General features: G+C 40.5%; 1 protein-coding gene across 1 annotated transcript in view; it reads right to left on the reverse strand.

Annotated features, from left to right (window-relative positions):
* Positions 1–23,563, reverse strand: part of LOC139379099 (ArfGAP with RhoGAP domain, ankyrin repeat and PH domain 2) — a 224,414-nt gene that overhangs the window by 40,523 nt on the left and 160,328 nt on the right. Inside the window, exons 17-22 of the mRNA XM_071121911.1 lie at positions 19,581–19,683; positions 18,097–18,295; positions 11,177–11,240; positions 10,187–10,350; positions 9,780–9,992; positions 9,355–9,460 (exon numbers count right to left, since the gene is read on the reverse strand). Of these exons, the coding sequence (XP_070978012.1) occupies positions 9,355–9,460; positions 9,780–9,992; positions 10,187–10,350; positions 11,177–11,240; positions 18,097–18,295; positions 19,581–19,683 (849 nt within the window). The remainder of the gene's footprint in view (positions 1–9,354; positions 9,461–9,779; positions 9,993–10,186; positions 10,351–11,176; positions 11,241–18,096; positions 18,296–19,580; positions 19,684–23,563) is intronic.

Consider the following 23,563-nt stretch of genomic DNA (forward strand, 5'->3'; position numbering starts at 1 on the left):
GGTAATGACTGTAGGACATGTTAAACTAGGCCACAGTCCAGGTAATGACTGTAGGACATGTTAAACTAGGCCACAGTCCAGGTAATGACTGTAGGAGATGTTAAACTAGGCCACAGTCCAGGTAATGACTGTAGGACATGTTAAACTAGGCCACAGTCCAGGTAATGACTGTAGGACATGTTAAACTAGACCACAATCCAGGTAATAACTGTAGGACATGTTAAACTAGGCCACAGTCCAGGTAATAACTATAGGAGATGTTAAACTAGACCACAGTCCAGGTAATGACTGTAGGACATGTTAAACTAGGCCACAGTCCAGGTAATAACTGTAGGACATGTTAAACTAGGCCACAGTCCAGGTAATAACTGTAGGACATGTTAAACTAGGCCACAGTCCAGGTAATAACTGTAGGAGATGTTAAACTAGGCCACAGTCCAGGTAATGACTGTAGGACATGTTAAACTAGACCACAGTCCAGGTAATGACTGTAGGAGATGTTAAACTAGGCCACAGTCCAGGTAATGACTGTAGGACATGTTAAACTATACCACAGTCCAGGTAATAACTGTAGGAGATGTTAAACTAGACCACAGTCCAAGTAATGACTGTAGGACATGTTAAACTAGGCCACAGTCCAGGTAATGACTGTAGGAGATGTTAAACTAGGCCACAGTCCAGGTAATGACTGTAGGAGATGTTAAACTAGACCACAGTCCAGGTAATAACTGTAGGAGATGTTAAACTAGGCCACAGTCCAGGTAATGACTGTAGGAGATGTTAAACTAGGCCACAGTCCAGGTAATGACTGTAGGAGATGTTAAACTAGGCCACAGTCCAGGTAATGACTGTAGGAGATGTTAAACTAGACCACAGTCCAGGTAATGACTGTAGGAGATGTTAAACTAGACCACAGTCCAGGTAATGACTGTAGGACATGTTAAACTAGACCACAGTCCAGGTAATGACTGTAGGACATGTTAAACTAGGCCACAGTCCAGGTAATGACTGTAGGAGATGTAAAACTAGGCCACAGTCCAGGTAATGACTGTAGGACATGTTAAACTAGGCCACAGTCCAGGTAATAACTGTAGGACATGTTAAACTAGACCACAGTCCAGGCAATGACTGTAGGACATGTTAAACTAGGCCACAGTCCAGGTAATGACTGTAGGACATGTTAAATTAGGCCACAGTCCAGGTAATGACTGTAGGAGATGTTAAACTAGGCCACAGTCCAGGTAATGACTGTAGGAGATGTTGAACTAGGCCACAGTCCAGGTAATGACTGTAGGACATGTTAAACTAGGCCAAAGTCCAGGTAATGACTGTAGGACATGTTAAACTAGACCACAGTCCAGGTAATAACTATAGGAGATGTTAAACTAGGCCACAGTCCAGGTAATGACTGTAGGACATGTTAAACTAGACCACAGTCCAGGTAATAACTATAGGAGATGTTAAACTAGGCCACAGTCCAGGTAATAACTATAGGAGATGTTAAACTAGACCACAGTCCAGGTAATGACTGTAGGACATGTTAAACTAGACCACAGTCCAGGTAATAACTATAGTAGATGTTAAACTAGGCCACAGTCCAGGTAATAACTATAGGAGATGTTAAACTAGACCACAGTACAGGTAAGAACTGTAGGACATGTTAAACTAGACCACAGTCCAGGTAATAACTGTAGGACATGTTAAACTAGACCACAGTCCAGGTAATAACTATAGGAGATGTTAAACTAGACCACAGTCCAGGTAATAACTGTAGGACATGTTAAACTAGACCACAGTCCAGGTAATGACTGTAGGACATGTTAAACTAGACCACAGTCCAGGTAATAACTATAGGAGATGTTAAACTAGGCCACAGTCCAGGTAATAACTATAGGAGATGTTAAACTAGGCCACAGTCCAGGTAATGACTGTAGGACATGTTAAACTAGGCCACAGTCCAGGTAATAACTATAGGAGATGTTAAACTAGACCACAGTCCAGGTAATAACTATAGGAGATGTTAAACTAGGCCACAGTCCAGGTAATAACTGGAGGAGATGTTAAACTAGACCACAGTCCAGGTAATAACTATAGGAGATGTTAAACTAGACCACAGTCCAGGTAATAACTATAGGAGATGTTAAACTAGGCCACAGTTCAAATTCCAGCAAAATCCGCAATTAAGTATTTTGTATTTCATTGCACCTTTATTTTGACAGGGAGACATGCAGAGAACAATGTCTCTTTTAGAAATGATGATGCCTGTACACACCTAAAAACACATCAATATACACTATTCACATCAATATACACTATACACATCAATATACACTATACACATCAATATACACTATACACATCAATATACACTATACACATCAACATACACTATACACATCAATATACACTATACACATCAATATACACATCAATATACACTATACACATCAATATACACTATACACATCAATATACACTATACACATCAATATACACTATACACATCAATATACACTATACACATCAATATACACTATACACATCAATATACACTATACACATCAATATACACATCAATATACACTATACACATCAATATACACTATACACATCAATATACACTATACACATCAATATACTCTATACACATCAATATACACTATACACATCAATATACACTATACACATCAATATACACATCAATATACACATCAATATACACTATACACATCAATATACACTATACACATCAATATACACTATACACATCAATATACTCTATACACATCAATATACACTATACACATCAATATACACTATACACATCAATATACACTATACACATCAATATACACTATACACATCAATATACTCTATACACATCAATATACACTATACACATCAATATACACTATACACATCAATATACACTATACACATCAATACACGGAAATCAAAACACAAGCATGGAAAATAAACACATTTCTCAGTAAAAAGGTCCTCAATCAGCCTTTTGAATTGGCCCTCGAGGCACCACCTTGTAGAGAGCCTCGGAGATCACTCCACAAGTAAGGTGCCCAAAACCTAAAAGCAGATTGACCTAACTCAGTGGAGACGGAAGAGATATCCAGAGTTAGCCATCCCTCAGACTGGGTCTGGTATCTCGTACATCTGTAGGTTAACAACGAAGGTACGGTGGAAATCTTCTCCAAACCCATCTGCTCATTACCATAATAATCAGATTAATAATCCAACCAATAATCCAATCAATACACTGTGGCTTTGGAGCAGAACAGCAGCGCTGTAAGCATCCGTGTGCAAAGACCTCATCAGGCCAGACAAGTAGTAGAAGTGAATTATAAGTATTTACAGTATCTAACAGGAGTAGAAATAGGATGTATCTACTGTATGTCCATATCTACTTTACTAGAAGGGTGGAACTGGGGGAGAATGTGTTCTAGACTAGTTCTCAGGGTTATTTTATTTTGGATTTAACCCTATCTGGTAAACCATGGGACATGAGAGTCTGCAAAAAAACAAAAAACATCTACATTAACCATTTTTATTTTTATTTTTTAACTGTAGTGGGCTATGGGTAAATGAAGTGACTTCTGCAGAGCAAGGGATTGTGGGTTAAAAGTGTCAATAAGAACAGGTGGCATCGCTATGCCGGTGTGCACAAGTCTGTGTTGTTGTCTCACTTACCACCCACACACAGTTCTCTCTGTGTGTGTGTGTCTGTGTGTGTGTGTGTGTGTGTGTGTGTCTGTGTGTGTGTGTCTGTATGTGTGTGTGTGTGTGTGTGTGTGTGTGTGTGTGTGTGTGTGTGTGTGTGTGTGTGTGTGTGTGTCATGTAACTGTCTTTTATTCCACCACATAATGGCGTATGGAATTCAGACTATATATATATATTTTGATATTCAGACTATATACAGTATATATATATATTACAACATTCAGACACACACACATATACATATATATATATATATACATATATATACATATATATATACAGTGCCTTGCGAAAGTATTCGGCCCCCTTGAACTTTGCGACCTTTTGCCACATTTCAGGCTTCAAACATAAAGATATAAAACTGTATTTTTTTGTGAAGAATCAACAACAAGTGGGACACAATCATGAAGTGGAACGACATTTATTGGATATTTCAAACTTTTTTAACAAATCAAAAACTGAAAAATTGGGCGTGCAAAATTATTCAGCCCCCTTAAGTTAATACTTTGTAGCGCCACCTTTTGCTGTGATTACAGCTGTAAGTTGCTTGGGGTATGTCTCTATCAGTTTTGCACATCGAGAGACTGAAATTTTTTCCCATTCCTCCTTGAAAAACAGCTCCAGCTCAGTGAGGTTGGATGGAGAGCATTTGTGAACAGCAGTTTTCAGTTCTTTCCACAGATTCTTGATTGGATTCAGGTCTGGACTTTGACTTGGCCATTCTAACACCTGGATATGTTTATTTTTGAACCATTCCATTGTAGATTTTGCTACTAATACTAATACTAATCGCTAATACTTTCGCAAGGCACTGTATATATAAACTCTGAATATTAGTATATATAGTCTTAATATCATAATATATATTGTGGAGGACGTATATATATATATGTATATATATATATATATATATATATATATATATATATGGTCTGAATATTATATTATATATATTATGATATTTAGACATAGTATTAATATCATAATACAGTTGAAGTCAGAAGTTTACTTACACTTAGGTTGGAGTCATTAAAACTCGTTTTTCAAACACTCGACAAATCTCTTGTTAACAAACTATAGTTTTGCCAAGTCGGTTAGGACATCTACTTTGTGCATGACACAAGTCATTTTTCCAACAATTGTTTACAGACAGATTATTTCACTTATAATTCATTGTATCATACCTCCAGTGGGTCAGAAGTTTACATACACTAAGTTGACTGTGCCTTTAAACTGCTTGGAAAATTCCAGAAAATGATGTCATGGCTTTAGAAGCTTCTGATAGGCTAATTGACATCATTTGAGGTGTACCTGTGGATGTATTTCAAGGCATACCTTCAAACCCAGTGCCTCTTTGCTTGACATCATGGGAAAATCAAAAGAAATCAGCCAAGACATCAGAAAAATAATTATAGTTCTCCACAAGTCTGGTTCATCCTTGGGAGTAATTTCCAAACACCTGAAGGTCCCGCGCTAATCTGTACAAACAATAGTACTCAAGTATAAACACCATGGGACCACACAGCCGTCATACCGCTCAGGAAGGAAGCATTCTGTCTCCTAGAGATGAACGTACTTTGGTGAGAAAAGTGCAAATCAATCCCAGAGCAACAGCAAAGGACCTTGTGAAGATGCTGGAGGAAACAGGTACAAAAGTATCTATATCCAGAGTAAAATGAGTCCTATATCGACATAACCTGAAAGGTCGCTCAGCAAGGAAGAAGCCACTGCTCCAAACCCACCATTAAAAAATCCAGACCACGGTTTGCGACTGCACATGGGAACAAAGATCGTACTTTTTGTAGAAATGTCCTCTGGTCTGATGAAACAAAAATAGAACTGTTTGGCCATAATGACTATTGTTATGTTTGGAGGAAAAAGGGGGAGGCTTGTAAACTGAAGAACATCATCCCAACCGTGGCAGCATCATGTTGTGGGGGTGCTTTGCTGCAGGAGGGACTGGTGCACAAATTACGTGGTTATATTGAAGCAACATCTCAAGACATCAGTCAGGATGCTAAAAGCTTGGTTGGTCGGACCTCTGAGACTATCACAGTGCAGGTGCATTTATACGGAGACTTGATTACACACAGGTGGATTGTATTTATCATCATTAGTCATTTAGGTCAACATTGGATCATTCAGAGATCCTCACTGAACTTCTGGAGAGAGTTTGCTGCACTGAAAGTAAAGGGGCTGAATAATTTTGCACGCCCAATTTTTCAGTTTTTGATTTGTTAAAAAAGTTTTAAATATCCAAAAATGTCGTTCCACTTCATGATTGTGTCCCACTTGTTGATTCTTCACAAAAAAATACAGTTTTATATCTTTATGTTTGAAGCCTGAAATGTGGCAAAAGGTCGCAAAGTCCGAATATAGGCTGAATACTTTCGCAAGGCACTGTATATATCATGATATTCAGACTATATATATTATGATATTCCGACTATATATATTATGATATTCAGACTATATATATTCATATTCAGACTTTATATATATATTATAATATTCAGACGATATATATACAGTGGGGCAAAAAAGTATTTAGTCAGCCACCAATTGTGCAAGTTCTACCACTTAAAAGGATGAGAGAGGCCTGTAATTTTCATCATAGGTACACTTCTACTATGACGGACAGAATGAGAAAAAAAATCCAGAAAATCACATTGTAGTATTTTTTATAAATTTATTTGCAAATTATGTTGGAAAATAAGTATTTGGTCAATAACAAAAGTTTATCTCAATACTTTGTTATATACCCTTTGTTGGCAATGACAGAGGTCAAACGTTTTCTGTAAGTCTTCACAAGGCTTTCAAACACTGTTGCTGGTATTTTGGCCCATTCCTCCATGCAGATCTCCTCTAGAGCAGTGATGTTTGGGGCTGTTGCTGTTCAACACAGACTTTCAACTCCCTCCAAAGATTTTCGATGGGGTTGAGATCTGGAGACTGCCTAGGCCACTCCAGGACCTTGAAATGCTTCTTACGAAGCCACTCCTTCGTTGCCCGGGCAGTGTGTTTGGGATCATTGTCATGCTGAAAGACCCAGCCACGTTTCATCTTCAATGCCCTTGCTGATGGAAGGAGGTTTTCACTCAAAATCTCACGATACATGGCCCCATTCATTCTTTCCTTTACACGGATCAGTCGTCCTGGTCCCTTTGTAGAAAAACAGCCCCAAAGCATGATGTTTCCACCCCCATGCTTCACAATAGGTATGGTGTTCTTTGGATGCAACTCAGAATTCTCTGTCCTCCAAACATGACGAGTTGAGTTTTTACCAAAAAGTTATATTTTGGTTTCATCTGACCATATGACATTCTCCCAATCTTCTTCTGGATCATCCAAATGCTCTCTAGCAAACTTCAGACGGGCCTGGACATGTACTGGCTTAAGCGGGGGGACACGTCTGGCACTGCAGGATTTGAGTCCCTGGCGGCGTAGTGTGTTGCTGATGGTAGGCTTTGTTACTTTGGTCCCAGCTCTCTGCAGGTCATTCACCAGGTCCCCCTGTGTGGTTCTGGGATTTTTTGCTCACCGTTCTTGTGATCATTTTGACCCCACGGGGTGAGATATTGCGTGGAGCCCCAGATCGAGGGAGATTATCAGTGGTCTTGTATGTCTTCCATTTCCTAATAATTGCTCCCACAGTTGATTTCTTCAAACCAAGCTGCTTACCTATTGCAGATTCAGTCTTCCCAGCCTGGCGCAGGTCTACAATTTTGTTTCTGGAGTCCTTTGACAGCTCTTTGGTCTTGGCCATAGTGGAGTTTGGAGTGTGACTGTTTGAGGTTGTGGACATGTCTCTTTTATACTGATAACAAGTTCAAACAGGTGCCATTAATACAGGTAACGAGTGGAGGACAGAGGAGCCTCTTAAAGAAGAAGTTACAGGTCTGTGAGAGCCAGAAATCTTGCTTGTTTGTAGGTGACCAAATACTTATTTTCCACCATAATTTGCAAATAAATTCATTAAAAATCCTACAATGTGATTTTCTGGATTTTTTTTTCTCATTTTGTCTGTCATAGGTGAAGTGTACCTATGATGAAAATTACAGGCCTCTCTCATATTTTTAAGTGGGAGAACTTGCACAATTGGTGGCTGACTAAATACTTTTTTTGCCCCACTGTATATCTGTCATGTTCGTCATAACGAGGAGACCAAGGTGCAGTGTGAGATGGATACATTCTTATTTTTTTAAACGAAGAACACTAAACAAACTAACAAAAATAACAAAACGAACGTGAAGCTTTGAACATGAGTGCTGACATGCAACTACACATCGACAATAACCCACAAAACCAAAATGGGAACCTAAATAGGATCCCCAATCAGAGACAACGATAAACAGCTGTCTCTGATTGGGAACCAATTCAGGCCACCATAGACCTACATATACCTAGACATACTAAACCCCATAGATATACAAAAAACCCTAGACAGGACAAAAAAACCTAAACAATAAAACAACTAAACCAACCACCCTTGTCACACCCTGGCCTAACCAAAATAATAAAGAAAACAAAGATAACTAAGATCAGGGCGTGACAATATCATGATATTCAGACTATGCAAAGCGGAGTGTGAAAAGCAGTCATCAAGGCAAAGGGTGGCTACTTTGAAAAATTCAAATATAAAATATATTTAGATAAAAAAATAAAAAAAACTTTTTTGGTTACTACATGATTCCTTCCATATGTGTTATTTCATAGTTTTGATGTCATCACTATTATTCTACAATGTGGAAAATAGTAAAAATAAATAATAACCCTTGAATGAGTAGTTGTGTTCAAACTTTTTTCTGGTACTCATACATTATGATGATCAGGGTATATATACTGAGGTGACAAAACATTAGGAACACCTGCTCTTTCTATGACATAGACCGACCGGGTGAATCCAGGTGAAAGCTATGATCCCTTATTGATGCCACTTGTTTAATCCACTTCAAATCAGTGTAGACAAAGGGGGAGGAGACAGGTTTAAAGAAGGCTTTTTAAACCTTGAGACAATTGAGACGTGGATGGTGTATTCAGAGGGTGATTGTGCAAAACAAAAAAGCTTTAAGTGCCTTTGAACGAGGTATGTTTCCTATGTGTATCAAGAATGGTCCACCACCCAAAGGACATCCAAACAACTTGACACAACTGTGGCAAGCATTGCAGTCAATATGGGCCAGCATCCCTGTGGAACGCTTTCAACACCTTGTCGTCCATGCCCCGACGTATTGAGGCTGTTCTGAGTGTAAAAGGGGGGCGCAACTCAAAATTAGGAAGGTGTTTCTTATGTTTTGTACACTCAGGGTATAGTATAATATTCAGGCTCTCCTTTTCAGACAAACTACTTGACCTACATGTTCGTAAGTGCTTGTTATAGTGAAATACTCGTCTGGAAATGTGTCTATAGTGCAATACAGTGAAAGGAACAGTGACATGATGAGTGTAGGGTAGCTTTGACCGGAGGATTTTTGTAGTTTGTACACACACTGTTCTGTGTGTGTGTGTCTGTGTGTTTGTGTGTTTGTGTATATGTCTGTCTGTCTGTCTGTCTGTCTGTCTGTCTGTCTGTCTGTCTGTCTGTGCGTGCGTGCGTGCGTGTGTGTGTGCAGCCTCACCTGTAGAGGTGTTGCAGCAGAGCAGTCAGGGTGGATCTGTTGATCTTGGGAAGACTCTGGATAAATCTAGAGTACTTCTCCACTCTCCTTTTCTCATCCTCCTCATCTTCACTCAGCAAAGAAAGGAGGCCATTGATTAAAACAAAAGACCCACAAATATAAATAAAGCTACAATAACAAAATTATTTAGTTAATGTTCAAACAAGTTGGCCATAATTAATACCTTTCCACTAGTGTAAAGTTACTGTGCCTCCCTATACCTAGAATGTTGTATTCAAATCTGCAGCTAAAATCCTAATTGAAAGCTTTTGGAGATGATGCACTGACCTAATGCAAATGACCCGTAATGACTCAAATGGTATACAAATATGCATCATTTCTACATCAATACTAAACAATCAAAGGTAATCTGTGCCTCTACACACCTAGTGCAGACACCCAGTAGGGGTAGAGCTCCTTGGTCAGCAAGGCGTCCTCGGCCTGGGACAGAAAGGTCTTCAGGGTGTCAGAGACGTCCTCCAGCTGGTGCTCCAGGACATGGAGCTTCACGTTGCGGGCGTCCTGCCTGAAGGCCCCCAGGAGCAGGGATACACGGCCCGGGTCCCCACTAACGCTGTAGATCCCCTGATGACACAGACCTAGAGGAGTGGGAGAAAAGGGAAGGAGGAAGGGAGAGGGAGTGAGAGAGAGAGAGAGACAGCATGAAAACAAGTCCTCAAACCCTCATGTATTCAGCCAGCAGCATACCACCCTGCATCCAACTGCTGGCTTGCCTCTGAAGCTAAGTAGGGTCGGTCCTGCTCAGTCCCTGAATGGGAGACCAGATGCTCACCGTACTGGGTGACAAAAGCTATGCAGCTGTCCACAACGATGGGGACGCCCTTTTTACTCAGCTGCTGGTTGCTTAGAGCCCTGCCGTCCGTACCAGAGGCCAATTTGATCGCAGAGTGCCAAAGCGCAAAGTCCACTTTGTTGAAACCATGGATGTACACAGTTCTGCACGAAAGCAGAAAAAAAGTCAGACAAACTAAAAATGTCTCAGAGATACCATACAGCATTTTTAGGAAAATAGACACTGGCAGATGTCTAATAACCTACTATTTAATTCTCAAACACAAACAATGCAGTGTTTCCCCTACGATTTTTTTCAGCAGAGGTGGCAAAGTTAGTGGGCGTGGCTAATGGCGCAGTCTCCGGACCCCAAATTTTGAGGCCCTCCTCTTGGCCGCAGAGAGAAAATTTAGCTGTTTAAAAGCAGATTTCATGCAATTTTAAATGTTTTGCCATGGGGCGGAGAGAAAATGTTTGTTTTAAAGCTAGTTTCATGCAATGATACACATTCTGTCATGGGGCCAAGAGAAATAACTTTTTAAAGTTAATTTCACGCAATTCTACACAGCAAAAATGAGCAGTTTTAAAACTTATTTGACACATTTGCCATGTTATTATGCTTAGTGACCCAGACAACCAACGCGGACCTCATGTCATGACATTTTAGGAATTTAGATTCTCCCTGACTGTCAAGATTTTATTCTGGTGTTTGTTAGTTCTCAAAGATCTAATAAAAAAAATACTCCATTATCTTGTCTATATACTTTAAATATGCTTTTAGTAGTTTAATTTCACACTAAAAATATACTGTATATATATTTATTTTTGTCATATTTTTTTTTAAAGTGGCGGACACGATTTAGCAGCAGCAGCCCGCCACATTGCTAAATGAGTATAGGGAAAACACTGCAATGGAAAATACACACATCAGAACACACAGTGTCAAACCTGCAAAGCAGCCTGGAATCAAACAAACCACAGATACACATACCTTCCACCCTCCACCATCAAGAGCACTTGGATCCTCTCCTCACCTTCTACATGTGTGGAAACAGCTGAGAAAAAGAGAACAACGCTGAAACAACTCTGAAACAACGCTGAAACAACGCTGAAACAAAGCATAGCTACACTGCACGTATAGCGTATTCCTCTCTATATGGGAGGGAAAGTGTTCCTTCTAGAAGCAGTTGTCGTAAACAAAGCTACACACCACGCAGATCTGCTCGGACAACAGAAAACAAGGGGAACGAGACGTACTGTTTTTATTTATTTACTTTTCTGCTCTTTTGCACACCAATATCTCTACTTGCACATGACCATCTGATCATTTATCACTCCAGTGTTAATCTGCAAAATTGTAATTATTCGCCTACCTCCTCAAGCCTTTTGCACACAATGTATATAGACTCTCTTTTTTTCTACTGTGTTATTGACTTGTTAATTGTTTACTCCATGTGTAACTCTGTGTTGTCTGTTCACACTGCTATGCTTTATCTTGGCCAGGTCGCAGTTGTAAATGAGAACTTGTTCTCAACTAGCCTACCTGGTTAAATAAAGGTGTTCTCAACTAGCCTACCTGGTTAAATAAAGGTGTTCTCAACTAGCCTACCTGGTTAAATAAAGGTCTTCTCAACTAGCCTACCTGGTTAAATAAAGGTGTTCTCAACTAGCCTACCTGGTTAAATAAAGGTGTTCTCAACTAGCCTACCTGGTTAAATAAAGGTCTTCTCAACTAGCCTACCTGGTTAAATAAAGGTGTTCTCAACTAGCCTACCTGGTTAAATAAAGGTCTTCTCAACTAGCCTACCTGGTTAAATAAAGGTGTTCTCAACTAGCCTACCTGGTTAAATAAAGGTCTTCTCAACTAGCCTACCTGGTTAAATAAAGGTGAAATAAATAATAAAATAAAAATAAAAAAAGAGAGGGAAAAATCTAAGCGAGTGAATGTGACGGCTACCATAAATGCTTCACACTAGAGTAAGTAACATTTTCCTGTTGCTGTGTAGCCGACACTACTGTATGCATTTGGTCGTTGTCTTATTGATGTACCTGCGTGAGGTTCACTCAGTAGGGGGAACTGGGGCTTGAAGCCTGGGTGTCACTGGTCGTCAGCTGTTACAATGTGTTGGCCTGGGTGGTGCCAAATCAGATCGCACTGGTTTGTATTATTCTACACACCCTTCTCCATACACCTTCCTCCTCCACACACACACACACGCACACGCACACGCACACACACACACACACACACACACACACAGACACAGACACAGACACACACACACACACACACACAGACACACACACACACACACACACAGACACACACACACACACACACACACACACACACACACACACACACACACACACACACACACACACACACACACACACAACTTAGATGTCCTACTACATGCCTATTATTTTCACCCATGAATCTCCTTCTCTCTCCTTCTCTCTCCTTCTCTCTCCTTCTCTCTCCTTCTCTTCTCTTTATTCAGTTTCATATTGGCCACAAGCTACACTATATTTTAGAACAATCCGATCTGCTTGACTGTCAAGCATTGTAAGAAGATCATATAAACCCACAGGTAACACTGCGCTTAAAACATTTACAATGAAGTCATTAAGCATGCAGCTTTCATCCAGGGCGCCTTACAGGAGCATTTAGGGTTAAGTGCCTTGCTCGAGGGCACATCGACAGATTTTTCACCTAGTCGGCTCGGGGATTTGAAGCAGCGACATTTTGGTTACTGGACCAACGCTCTTAACCGCTGGGCTAGAAACTCTCAATAATATATGGAGGTAAACAGGCAAAACAATTAATCTCCACACACTCTCTGGTGGCAAATTATGTGCTGATGTTGTGTTTGGCAGAGTTTCAAGGGCAAGGAATTTAGCTCTGTTTCCAGCAACCTGCGGTAAAAAAACAACAACCCAGAAGCTTCAGAGATTGTTATTGACTTGAGAAGACTTTATTTACTAAAACAGTGTTATCAGGTAAATGCAACCAACACATCAAAATCCCTTTATCCACCTCTCGGCTCTCGCTGAGGAAATGTTATTATATTTTATGCTTCTGGGATAAGGAAGCTAACTCTGCGGCCTTGTAGGCCTGTAATTAGTATTGGGATTCAAGCCTGTAAAAAAAAAAGTGCTTGATATGCTTAGCTTCTTCATTCTTCTGAGAAATAAAAAATAAATGTTTTGAGGTAACAACAGTCCACATTATCACACAGCAATGCTGTGTATTAAAGGCCTGGAAATCAACTGTGACCTCGCTTACAAGACGATGTGAATTATTATTTTCCAATATGTGCTGTGTTGTAGAGAGAGAGAGAGAGAGAGAGAGCGAGAGAGAGTCGCATAGTTCTGGTTTTGCTAATGGTTATCATTGGAGTGATTCTATCTTTAATGAATCAGGGGCTGGTACTCATGCAAAAAAGCCTGGTTCACTCCAATTTCCCTTGCACTACTTGTTTAATTTCCTTGTTGGCCAGTGACAATTTTGGAAGAATAAAACACCGTTTTACAAACTACACCCATGTCACAAATACTGAATCCAATATGTTGATGATGTACTTATCTTGTTCTGAAACAACCAATCAAAATGTATCTTTTGACCATTGGGTACAATAATATGCGAGTTGTATAGACGCTTTTCAAGAAGACCAATAGTCCAAACCTCAAAGTTATTGGAGTTTTTACCCTTGTAGGATGGCCAAAATTGGGCGACTAAATCAACGTAGGCAAGAGATTAAAAGTTGTAAAAAAAATAAAAAATAAATACATGTGGAAAATAGCATTGAGTCAGCTAGACTGGTTGCTGTGTGAGAGTTAAGGCTAATTAACAGGCTGTTGAACTCGTCATATTTCTTCTCGAATCCGTAGGACATAAAACAATATAGAGGTAAGATAGATTTCGATTTTGAGGCACGACATGTAGTATTTTCATATTTTAGTATATGCTCTTCATATTAATGTGAAATGAGCATTCTTCTTCAAATTTTTCTCACAATAACAAGCTTATCTCTGTGAAATGTCAACGGAGCGTACCGCAAGCTTTAATTATCAAAGCCTTTTACACGTAATTCTGCTTGTGCCACGCTAATTTACCGTTTTTGCGACTAGCAGAAACATCTTTGCAGATAACCACCACAACATGTCAACCCTCAGAAGTTGCAGCGAGAATGTGGCACCACTTCTTGTCAACAGAGCTCCTTGCTTGGTATCGGATGTATAAAGTAACAAAATCTGACTTTTTGAATTTAATGTTGACGATATGTTAGAGAAAGACTACACTGAATAATTCAGAACATGAAGAATCATATTTGCCTTGGTAAAATATATATTTTTATAACATAAAGAAGTGAAATTTCATCACCAAAGCGCTTTTTCAACCACTCTGGGCAGAGTGAATAAACATCTTGCAATACGGGATGGACACTGAGATCAGAACACTTTGGTAACTTAACTCTAACTATGCAATACGGGATGGACACTGAGATCAGAACACTATGGCAACTTAACTCAAACTATGCAATACGGGATGGACACTGAGATCAGAACACTATGGCAACTTAACTCTAACTATGCAATACGGGATGGACACTGAGATCAGAACACTATGGCAACTTAACTCTAATTATGCAATACGGGATGGACACTGAGATCAGAACACTATGGCAACTTAAGTAGATCATTAGTTTCATTAATCACTTTATTGTATTCTCTCTCATGTAGAAAATAGTAAAAAATAAAGAAAAACCCTTGAATGAGTACTGTAGGTGTATCCAAACTATTGACTGGTACTATATACAGTAGTGTGGGGTCCTAAATTATTGACACCCTTGGTAAAATACAAATTCCATTATTTTACTTTCAGGTGTGTGTATTGTTGTGAATTGTTAAATACTACTGTACTGGAGCTAGGAACACAAGCATTTCACTACACCCACAATAACATCTGCTAAATATGTGTATGTGACCAATCAAATTTGATATGAGTTTGATTTGGGGAAGAGATTACTACCCTATTTTTTTTTACCCAAGACATGCTAACCTCCCTTGTTACTGGTAATGGTGAGAGGTTAGCGTGTCATGGGGGTATGATATTACATGCTAACCTCCCCTGTCATTGGTAATGGTGAGAGGTTAGCGTGTCATGGGGGTATGATATTACATGCTAACCTCCCTTGTTACTGGTAATGGTGAGAGGTTAGCGTGTCATGGGGGTATGATATTACGTGCTAACCTCCCTTGTTATTGGTAATGGTGAGAGGTTAGCATGTCATGGGGGTATGATATTACGTGCTAACCTCCCTTGTTATTGGTAATGGTGAGAGGTTAGCGTGTCATGGGGGTATGATATTACGTGCTAACCTCCCCTGTTATTGGTAATGGTGAGAGGTTAGCATGTCATGGGGGTATGATCGTTGACCCTCTGTAACTTTCACACTCATCATTATAATTAAATCATTCAGGATAATTTGTAACCATGGTAGCATCCGCATAAATCCACATATGTGTTTAGAAACACATTCATTTCTTATTTACAATAAAAGTGACTCTGAAATGACACAATACATTATTCACCATTCAATTCTATTGGTCACAAAATAATCTGAAATTCAACTAAAACAAACAGCAAATGCATCCAACAGTTTGTAGTCACCAGCTTGATGTAGTCATTGCGTGCGGTGAATATGGCACCAAATACTACATTTTTAACTACTTTATCTATAGGACTCTTTAGGGGTGTCAATAATTTTGATCCCCACCTTTTTGAGAAAAAAAAATAGATACATCTATTTCTCTGAGCAATTGTATTACTATAAAATAATATCATTTTATTTGGATTTCGTTTCTACAATTTACTGTAGCTCGGTGTTTGAATTATTTCTTGTTTACAGTCATTATTGCTCATCTTTATCAAGGGTGTCAATAATTTAACGCCACTATACATATTATAAATTACTCCAAACTGGAGCCAGAGTGACATTTCTAAAGCAGTACAGCTGGTTAGTTGTCTAGTGAACATCCCAATGCCTCTAAACTGTCAAACAAATGCCTGATCTTTTTGTGGTACACTGCGGCAACACTCCTGGTTGTGGTTTCACAGTGTTACTAATGGGTGCAAAGTCTATGTCACAGGATGGGGTTCCTTACATTCAACTCAGATTCCAAAATGTTTCACTCCATAAGAGAACACAGAGAGCCCCTCTGGTACCTCTGAGGTTTCCCGTCTGTGACAAACATGGATTTCAGGGTGCCGGGAGAATCAGGAAAGCCATGGCAGATCCCAGCTCCCTAATCCCACCCCAGGTAAGAGGAGAGGGGCGGGAACGCAGCGACTTTCCGATAGGATCTACAGTAAGCCTTAAACGGATTAAAGAGACTGATTTATTTATTTATTTTCCTGCCCATACACATAATTCTGCTGCAATCAATTGACATTTTGCAAGACTCGTTGGCTGTGAACTTCTCGCCGACATGGCTGACATACCCACTGGGCAACTTCTTCGCTCTCCGCTGAGTAGACTTATAAAGACGACTTTAGTGTGGCGACTATCTCTCAAAAGTAGGAGGGCTCACACTTTCCACCGTAGCGTGGAGATGTCCACATGCCAGTGGAGAGAGACGGTGCCACTTCAAAGATGATAACTAACTCCAGGCAGGGTCAAGATGATAACTAACTCCAGGCAGGGTCAAGATGATAACTAACTCCAGGCAGGGTCAAGATGATAACTAACTCCAGGCAGGGTCAAGATGATAACTAACTCCAGGCAAGGTCAAGATGATAACTAACTCCAGGCAGGGTCAAGATGATAACTAACTCCAGGCAGGGTCAAGATGATAACTAATGCCAGGCAGGGTCAAGATGATAACTAATGCCAGGCAAGGTCAAGATGATAACTAATGCCAGGCAGGGTCAAGATGATAACTAATGCCAGGCAAGGTCAAGATGATAACTAACTCCAGGCAGGGTCAAGATGATAACTAATGCCAGGCAGGGTCAAGATGATAACTAATGCCAGGCAAGGTCAAGATGATAACTAACTCCAGGGAGGGTCAAGATGATAACTAATGCCAGGCAAGGTCAATATGATAACTAATGCCAGGCAAGGTCAAGATTATAACTAATGCCAGGCAGGGTCAAGATGATAACTAATGCCAGGCAAGGTCAAGATGATAACTAACTCCAGGCAGGGTCAAGATGATAACTAATGCCAGGCAAGGTCAAGATGATAACTAATGCCAGGAAGAGTCAATATGATAACTAATGCCAGGCAGGGTCAAGATGATAACTAATGCCAGGCAGGGTCAAGATGATAACTAACTCCAGGCAAGGTAAAGATGATAACTAATGACAGGCAGGGTCAAGATGATAACTAATGCCAGGCAAGGTCAAGATGATAACTAACTCCAGACAGGGTCAAGATGATAACTAATGCCAGGCAGGGTCAAGATGATAACTAACTCCAGGCAGGGTCAAGATGATAACTAACTCCAGGCAGGGTCAAGATGATAACTAATGCCAGGCAAGGTCAAGATGATAACTAACTCCAGGCAGGGTCAAGATGATAACTAATGCCAGGCAAGGGTCAAGATGATAACTAATACCAGGCAGGGTCAAGTTGTGATAGACATGTTACAATGTCCTGTATATGATATAACAGCCAACATTGTTCCTCCCTGTGTGTGTGTGTGTGTGTGTGTGTGTGTGTGTGTGTGTGTGTGTGTGTGTGTGTGTGTGTGTGTGTGTGTGTGTGTGTGTGTGTGTGTGTGTGTGTGTGTGTGTGTTAGTGTGTGTGTGTGTGTGTGTATGGTTGTGTGTGTGTTAGTGTATGTGTGCAGGCCTGTGTGTTGTGTGTTTTGTGTGTCTTTAGGTATGGACTCAATACTTACTGAGTTCCTGTAGTTGTTTGAGCTGCATGGCCCCCAGTGTGCTCTCCTCTTCCCCGGAACTAAAGTAGAGGGCGGAGCCTTCCAGAGCAAACCAACCAACCCTCCAGTGGTAGAGGTCATGACCTTCCTTAAAGTAGAGCCGACCAATCAGCTCGCAGTCTCTCCTCAACATAGCCTCTACATTAGATGGGACGAAACACTGAAGGGAACAAAAGAAAAAAAGAAAGACAAAATATTCTCTAGAGTCATTGAAACAAAACCAAACACAGAGAAAAAAAAAACACTAACATCTGTGCACAAGCAACAAACTTTAAGGTTTCCAAAACTTCTTCTTTCCCCAGCTGAATTTACTTCTAACACACCTCTCTCTCTCTCTCCTCTCCTCTCTCTCTCTCCTCTCTCTCTCTCTCCTCTCCTCTCTCTCTCTCCTTTCTCTCTCTCTTCTCTCTCTCTCTCTCTCTCTCTCTCTCCTCTCCTCTCTCTCTCTCCTCTCTCTCCTCTCTCTCTCTCCTCTCTCTTCTCTTCTCTCTCTCTCTCTCTCTTTCTCTCTCTCTCTTTCTCTGTCTGTCTCTCTCTCCTCTCCTCTTCTCTCTCTCTCTCTCTCTCTCCTTTCTCTCTCTCTCCTCTCCTCTCCTCTCTCTCTCTCTCTCTCTCTCTCTCTCTCTCTCCTCTCCTCTCTCTCTCTCCTCTCCTCTCTCTCTCTCTCTCTCTGTGTCTTAACCGTTTGTTTGCAGCTCAAATTGAATCACGAGGATGTCTAAGGCTATACAGACATATGGACTAATATGGCTACCTCTACCACTATCTAACACCAGCTGGGATTAATAGATCGGTTGAGCAAGATAAAAAAAAAAGGAATTGAGGACATATTTTGTGTAGCGAGCCATTACAAGAGCTTGTCACAGGCAGGAGAAGAGACAGTTAGACTACTATGTCTTCTTGATGGTTCGAGGGGCTGTGTTTGTGTGTGTGTGTGTGTTTGTGCGCGCGAGTGTGTGTGTGTGTAAGTGTTAAGGAGGGTGAAATGGATCTATTGTGTTATCTAATGTCACACACTAACCCACACTGATACACACGCAGACTGACCCACACTGATACACACTTAGACTGACCCACACTGATACACACTTAGACTGACCCACAATGTTACACATGCAGACTGACCCACACTGATACACACTTAGACTGACCCACAATGATACACACGCAGACTGACCCACAATGATACACATGCAGACTGACCCACAATGATACAGACACAGGCTGGCCAACAATGATACACACGCAGACTGACCCACAACGATACACACGCAGACTGACCCACAACGATACACACGCAGACTGACCCACAATGATACAGACACAGGCTGGCCAACACTGATACACATGCAGACTGACCCACAACGATACACATGCAGACTGACCCACAATGATACAGACTATGTAAAACTAGTAAAGAAATTGACTAAAACATACACACACACCTTGGCGATAGCCTGGACCCAGTCTTGCTGTGTCTCCTGTGTCTTGGCGCCAAACAAGAACACTCTGTCTGACTGTAGGTAGGTCTCCACCATGAACACAGCCCTGAGAGAACAATGGGACAGGCAAGTCACATACAGTACTGTTCCTGGTACATGCAGGAGAAAGGGGATAGGAGACTGTTGCTTTAAAAACTAACCAGCAAGGAGTCTAAATACTACACAAACACATTCTGTACATTACTGTAAATAATGCAAAACGAGACGAGTACGGCAACACACGTGTGAAAACACAGAGGCCTAAATACAGGGCCTTCAGAAAGTATTCACACCCCTTGACTTTTTCCCACATTTAGTTATGTTACAGCCTGAATTTAAAATGGATTCAATTAAATTGGCCTACACACAATAAACCATAATGTGAAAGTGGAATTTTATTTCTAGACATAAAAAAAAAAATTATTTAAACAAATGAATTAAATATAAAAAGCTGACATTTCTTGAGTCAATAAGTATTTAACCCCTTTTGTTCTGGCAAACCTAAAAAATAAGTTCAGGAGTAAAAATGTGCTTAACAAGGAGTCACATAGTACGTATGGACAAACTGTGTGCAATAATAGTGTTTAACATGATTGTTTTATGACTACCTCATCTCTGTACCCCCACACATAAAACTGTCTGTAAGGTCCCTCAGTAAAGCAGTGAATTTCAAACACAGATTCAACCACAAAGACCAGGGAGGTTTTCCAATGCCTAGCAAAGAATGGCACCTATTGGTAAATGGTGTAAGCATTTTAAAAAGATCCGACACTGAATGTCCATTGGAGCATGGCGAAGTTATTAATTACACTTTGGGTGGTGTATCAATACAACCAGTCACTACACAGATACAGGCATCCTTTCTAACTCAGTTGCCGGAGAGGAAGGAAACTGCTCAGGGATTTCACCATGACTTCAATGGTCATTTTTATAACAGTTACAGAGTTTAATGGCTGTGATAGGAGAAAACTGAGGATGGATCAACAACATTGTAGTTACTCCACAATACTAAACTAAATGTGTGAAAACAAGGAAGTCTGTAGAGAAGACAAATATTCCAAAACATGCATCCTGTTTGCAATAAGACACAAAAAAATGTGGTACAGAAATGTACTTTATGTCCTGAATACAAAGCAACATTTTGAGGCAAATTCAACACAACACATCGCTGAGGAACACTTCCTATTTTCATGCATGGTGGTGGCTGCATCATGTTACAGGTATGCTTGTCATCGGCAAGGACAAGGCAGTTTTTTAGAATAGAAAAGAGTTAAGCACAGGCAAAATCCTAGAGGAAAACTTGTTTCAGTCTGCTTTCCAACAGACACTGGGAGACTAATTCCACCTTTTCTTACCAAGATGACAACAAATGTTCCTGAGTTTACTTAAGTAAATTAGATATTTCTGTATATTTCTGTATTTAAAAAAAATACTGATTTTTTTTTTTAAGCATGTTTTCACTTTGTCATTATGGTGTATTGTGTGTAGATGGATGATCTATAAAAAAATGATCTATTTAATCCCCTTTAATTTCAGGCAGTAACACAACAACATGTGGAAAAAGTCAAGGGATATGAATACTTTCTGAATGCACCGTATATATATACCAACACCTTTACCCACGTAGACACATACTTCAACACATACACACATTTAAAACACAAAAGGTGCTTTATACCTGCTGTTTAAGAGAGGAACGACCCTGCTGCCGGAAGCCAAAAGGCAGCTATTAATCTTTGTTTGTCCTTTTCCCTCTTTCTCTTATGTCTCTTCCACTGGCTTCCCTCTGCGGTCAGAGTATCACTTTCTTAATGGTTTCAACACAGAGGCAGACGATCGCTAGATTCGTTTTTTTGGGGGGGTTGGCCGGCGAGGGGTAGAGCTGCGGTGGTTATTATAAGGGGAACAGCAGAGCGTGTCTGAAGGAACATGTAATGAGGGGTACCGGTAGCGCTGAGGCGTACTTCCACTCACGAACATCAGGGGAACACGGTGGGACACGGGTGTTTGTGTGACCCCACTGGACCCCTGACAAGTGTACAAGCGCTTGTTAGTGAGTCCCAGAGGACAAGAAGGCGAAGGGGGAGAAAGAGAGAGCAAGAAAATGTAGAGAGAGAGAGAGAGAGAGATTTCGAAATATAAGTTTAAGTTTGAAGAATATCTAACTAACAAACACAATCCGATGTCTTTAGCCTACACCACAGAATCCACCTTCACCATCCAAAACGACTTCAACACCCACCCACTTCATCTAGCAGACGCACGATTCTCCCTCCATCAAAACCTATGTGCATATTTTGCTATAATATTCTGAAAACGTGGGCTGGTAATACTCATCGGGGATCAGCGGACAAGGTAGAGGGTCTCATACCTGATGAAATTACCAAAGCAGTCTATTTAATATAAACTGACACCCACGTGGTTCTGCAGTGCAGGGCGATGCAGAGTAAGCACAGTTCCTGCATACGTTAATATGTATGAGCCGTAGACAGATGGATGTTCCCTGTAGAGCACTAAGGCTAATCTCTCGTAGACAGATCTACAGGACCAGTCAAAGGTTTAGACACACCTACTCATTCAAGGGTTTTTCTTCATGTTTTCTTTTTTTTTAAACAATTTTCTACATTGTAGAATAATAGTGAAGACATCAACACTATGAGATAACACATATGGAATCATGTAGTGACCAAAAAAGTGTTAAACAAATCAAAACATATTTGATATGCGAGATTCTTCAAAGTAGCCACCCTTTGCCTTGATGACAGCTTTGCACACTCTTGGCATATATTTTGACTTGTTTAACAATTTTTTAGTTACTACATGATTCCATATGTGTTATTTCATAGTGTTGATGTCTTCACTATTATTCTGCAATGTAGAAAATAGTAAAAATATAGAAAAAACCCTTGAATGAGAAGGTGTGTCCAAACTTTTGTCTGGAACTGTAGGTAAACATAATTGGTTCTGTAGACTCTGTTGGGACTGAACGTGACACGTAGGGTAAAGAACAGCCATAGTTAAAATGATAGGGTTTTTCCTAAATTGTTATTTATACATATCACAATTTCACATGTGTTAGCATCTTTCCATTTTCGGAAGCGATCATTTGGCTTGTAACTTTCAAAGAGAGAGGGTGGAACTCCTCGTTCCGTTTCCACTCCTCGTTCTAGCATCTCTTCTCTTAAACATGTATGGACCCAGAACATAATCGAGCAGCTGACTAATATACTGAAAACTTGCTCTGGGTTTTAACAAAGAGAACACGGAAGCATGCTGGGACTGTGGAGGTACAATTTAACCTTTATTTAACTAGGCAAGTCAGTTAAGAACAAATTCTTATTTACATTGACGGCCTAGGAAGTTCCTTGTTCAGAGACATAACGGCAGACTGTTTGGGCCAGTAATTGAAAGGTTACAACGCTCTAACCACTAGGCTACTTGCCACCCAGCGTGTGGGGGTTTAATCTATGATACTGATCAGTAGTCAATGTAGCTCTTAATTACTCTCCCACTGAAGGACAGGGAGAGAGATGAGGAGACAGAGAGGCTGGGGGACAGGGAGAGAGATGAGACAGAGAGGCTGGGGGACAGGGAGAGAGATGAGACAGAGAGGCTGGGGGACAGGGAGAGAGATGAGACAGAGAGGCTGGGGAGCACCATTTTACAATGATCGGGTAGCCGTCAAACAAAAACAAACCGAGACACACACACACAGAGACAGAAACACACACACACACAGAGACAGAAACACACACACACAGAGACAGACACACACATAGGGAGACACACACACACACATAGAGAAGCACACACAGAGAGAGGCACACACACACACACACACACACAGAGAGAGACACACACAGATACACAGAGAGACACACACAGATACACCAACAACTACAAACTCAAGTGCATACTGTAGGCCTCCCACACACACACAACACCCC

Source organism: Oncorhynchus clarkii, chromosome 21 (genome assembly GCF_045791955.1).
Source record: "Oncorhynchus clarkii lewisi isolate Uvic-CL-2024 chromosome 21, UVic_Ocla_1.0, whole genome shotgun sequence".
In the NCBI taxonomy this organism is placed as follows: domain Eukaryota; kingdom Metazoa; phylum Chordata; class Actinopteri; order Salmoniformes; family Salmonidae; genus Oncorhynchus; species Oncorhynchus clarkii.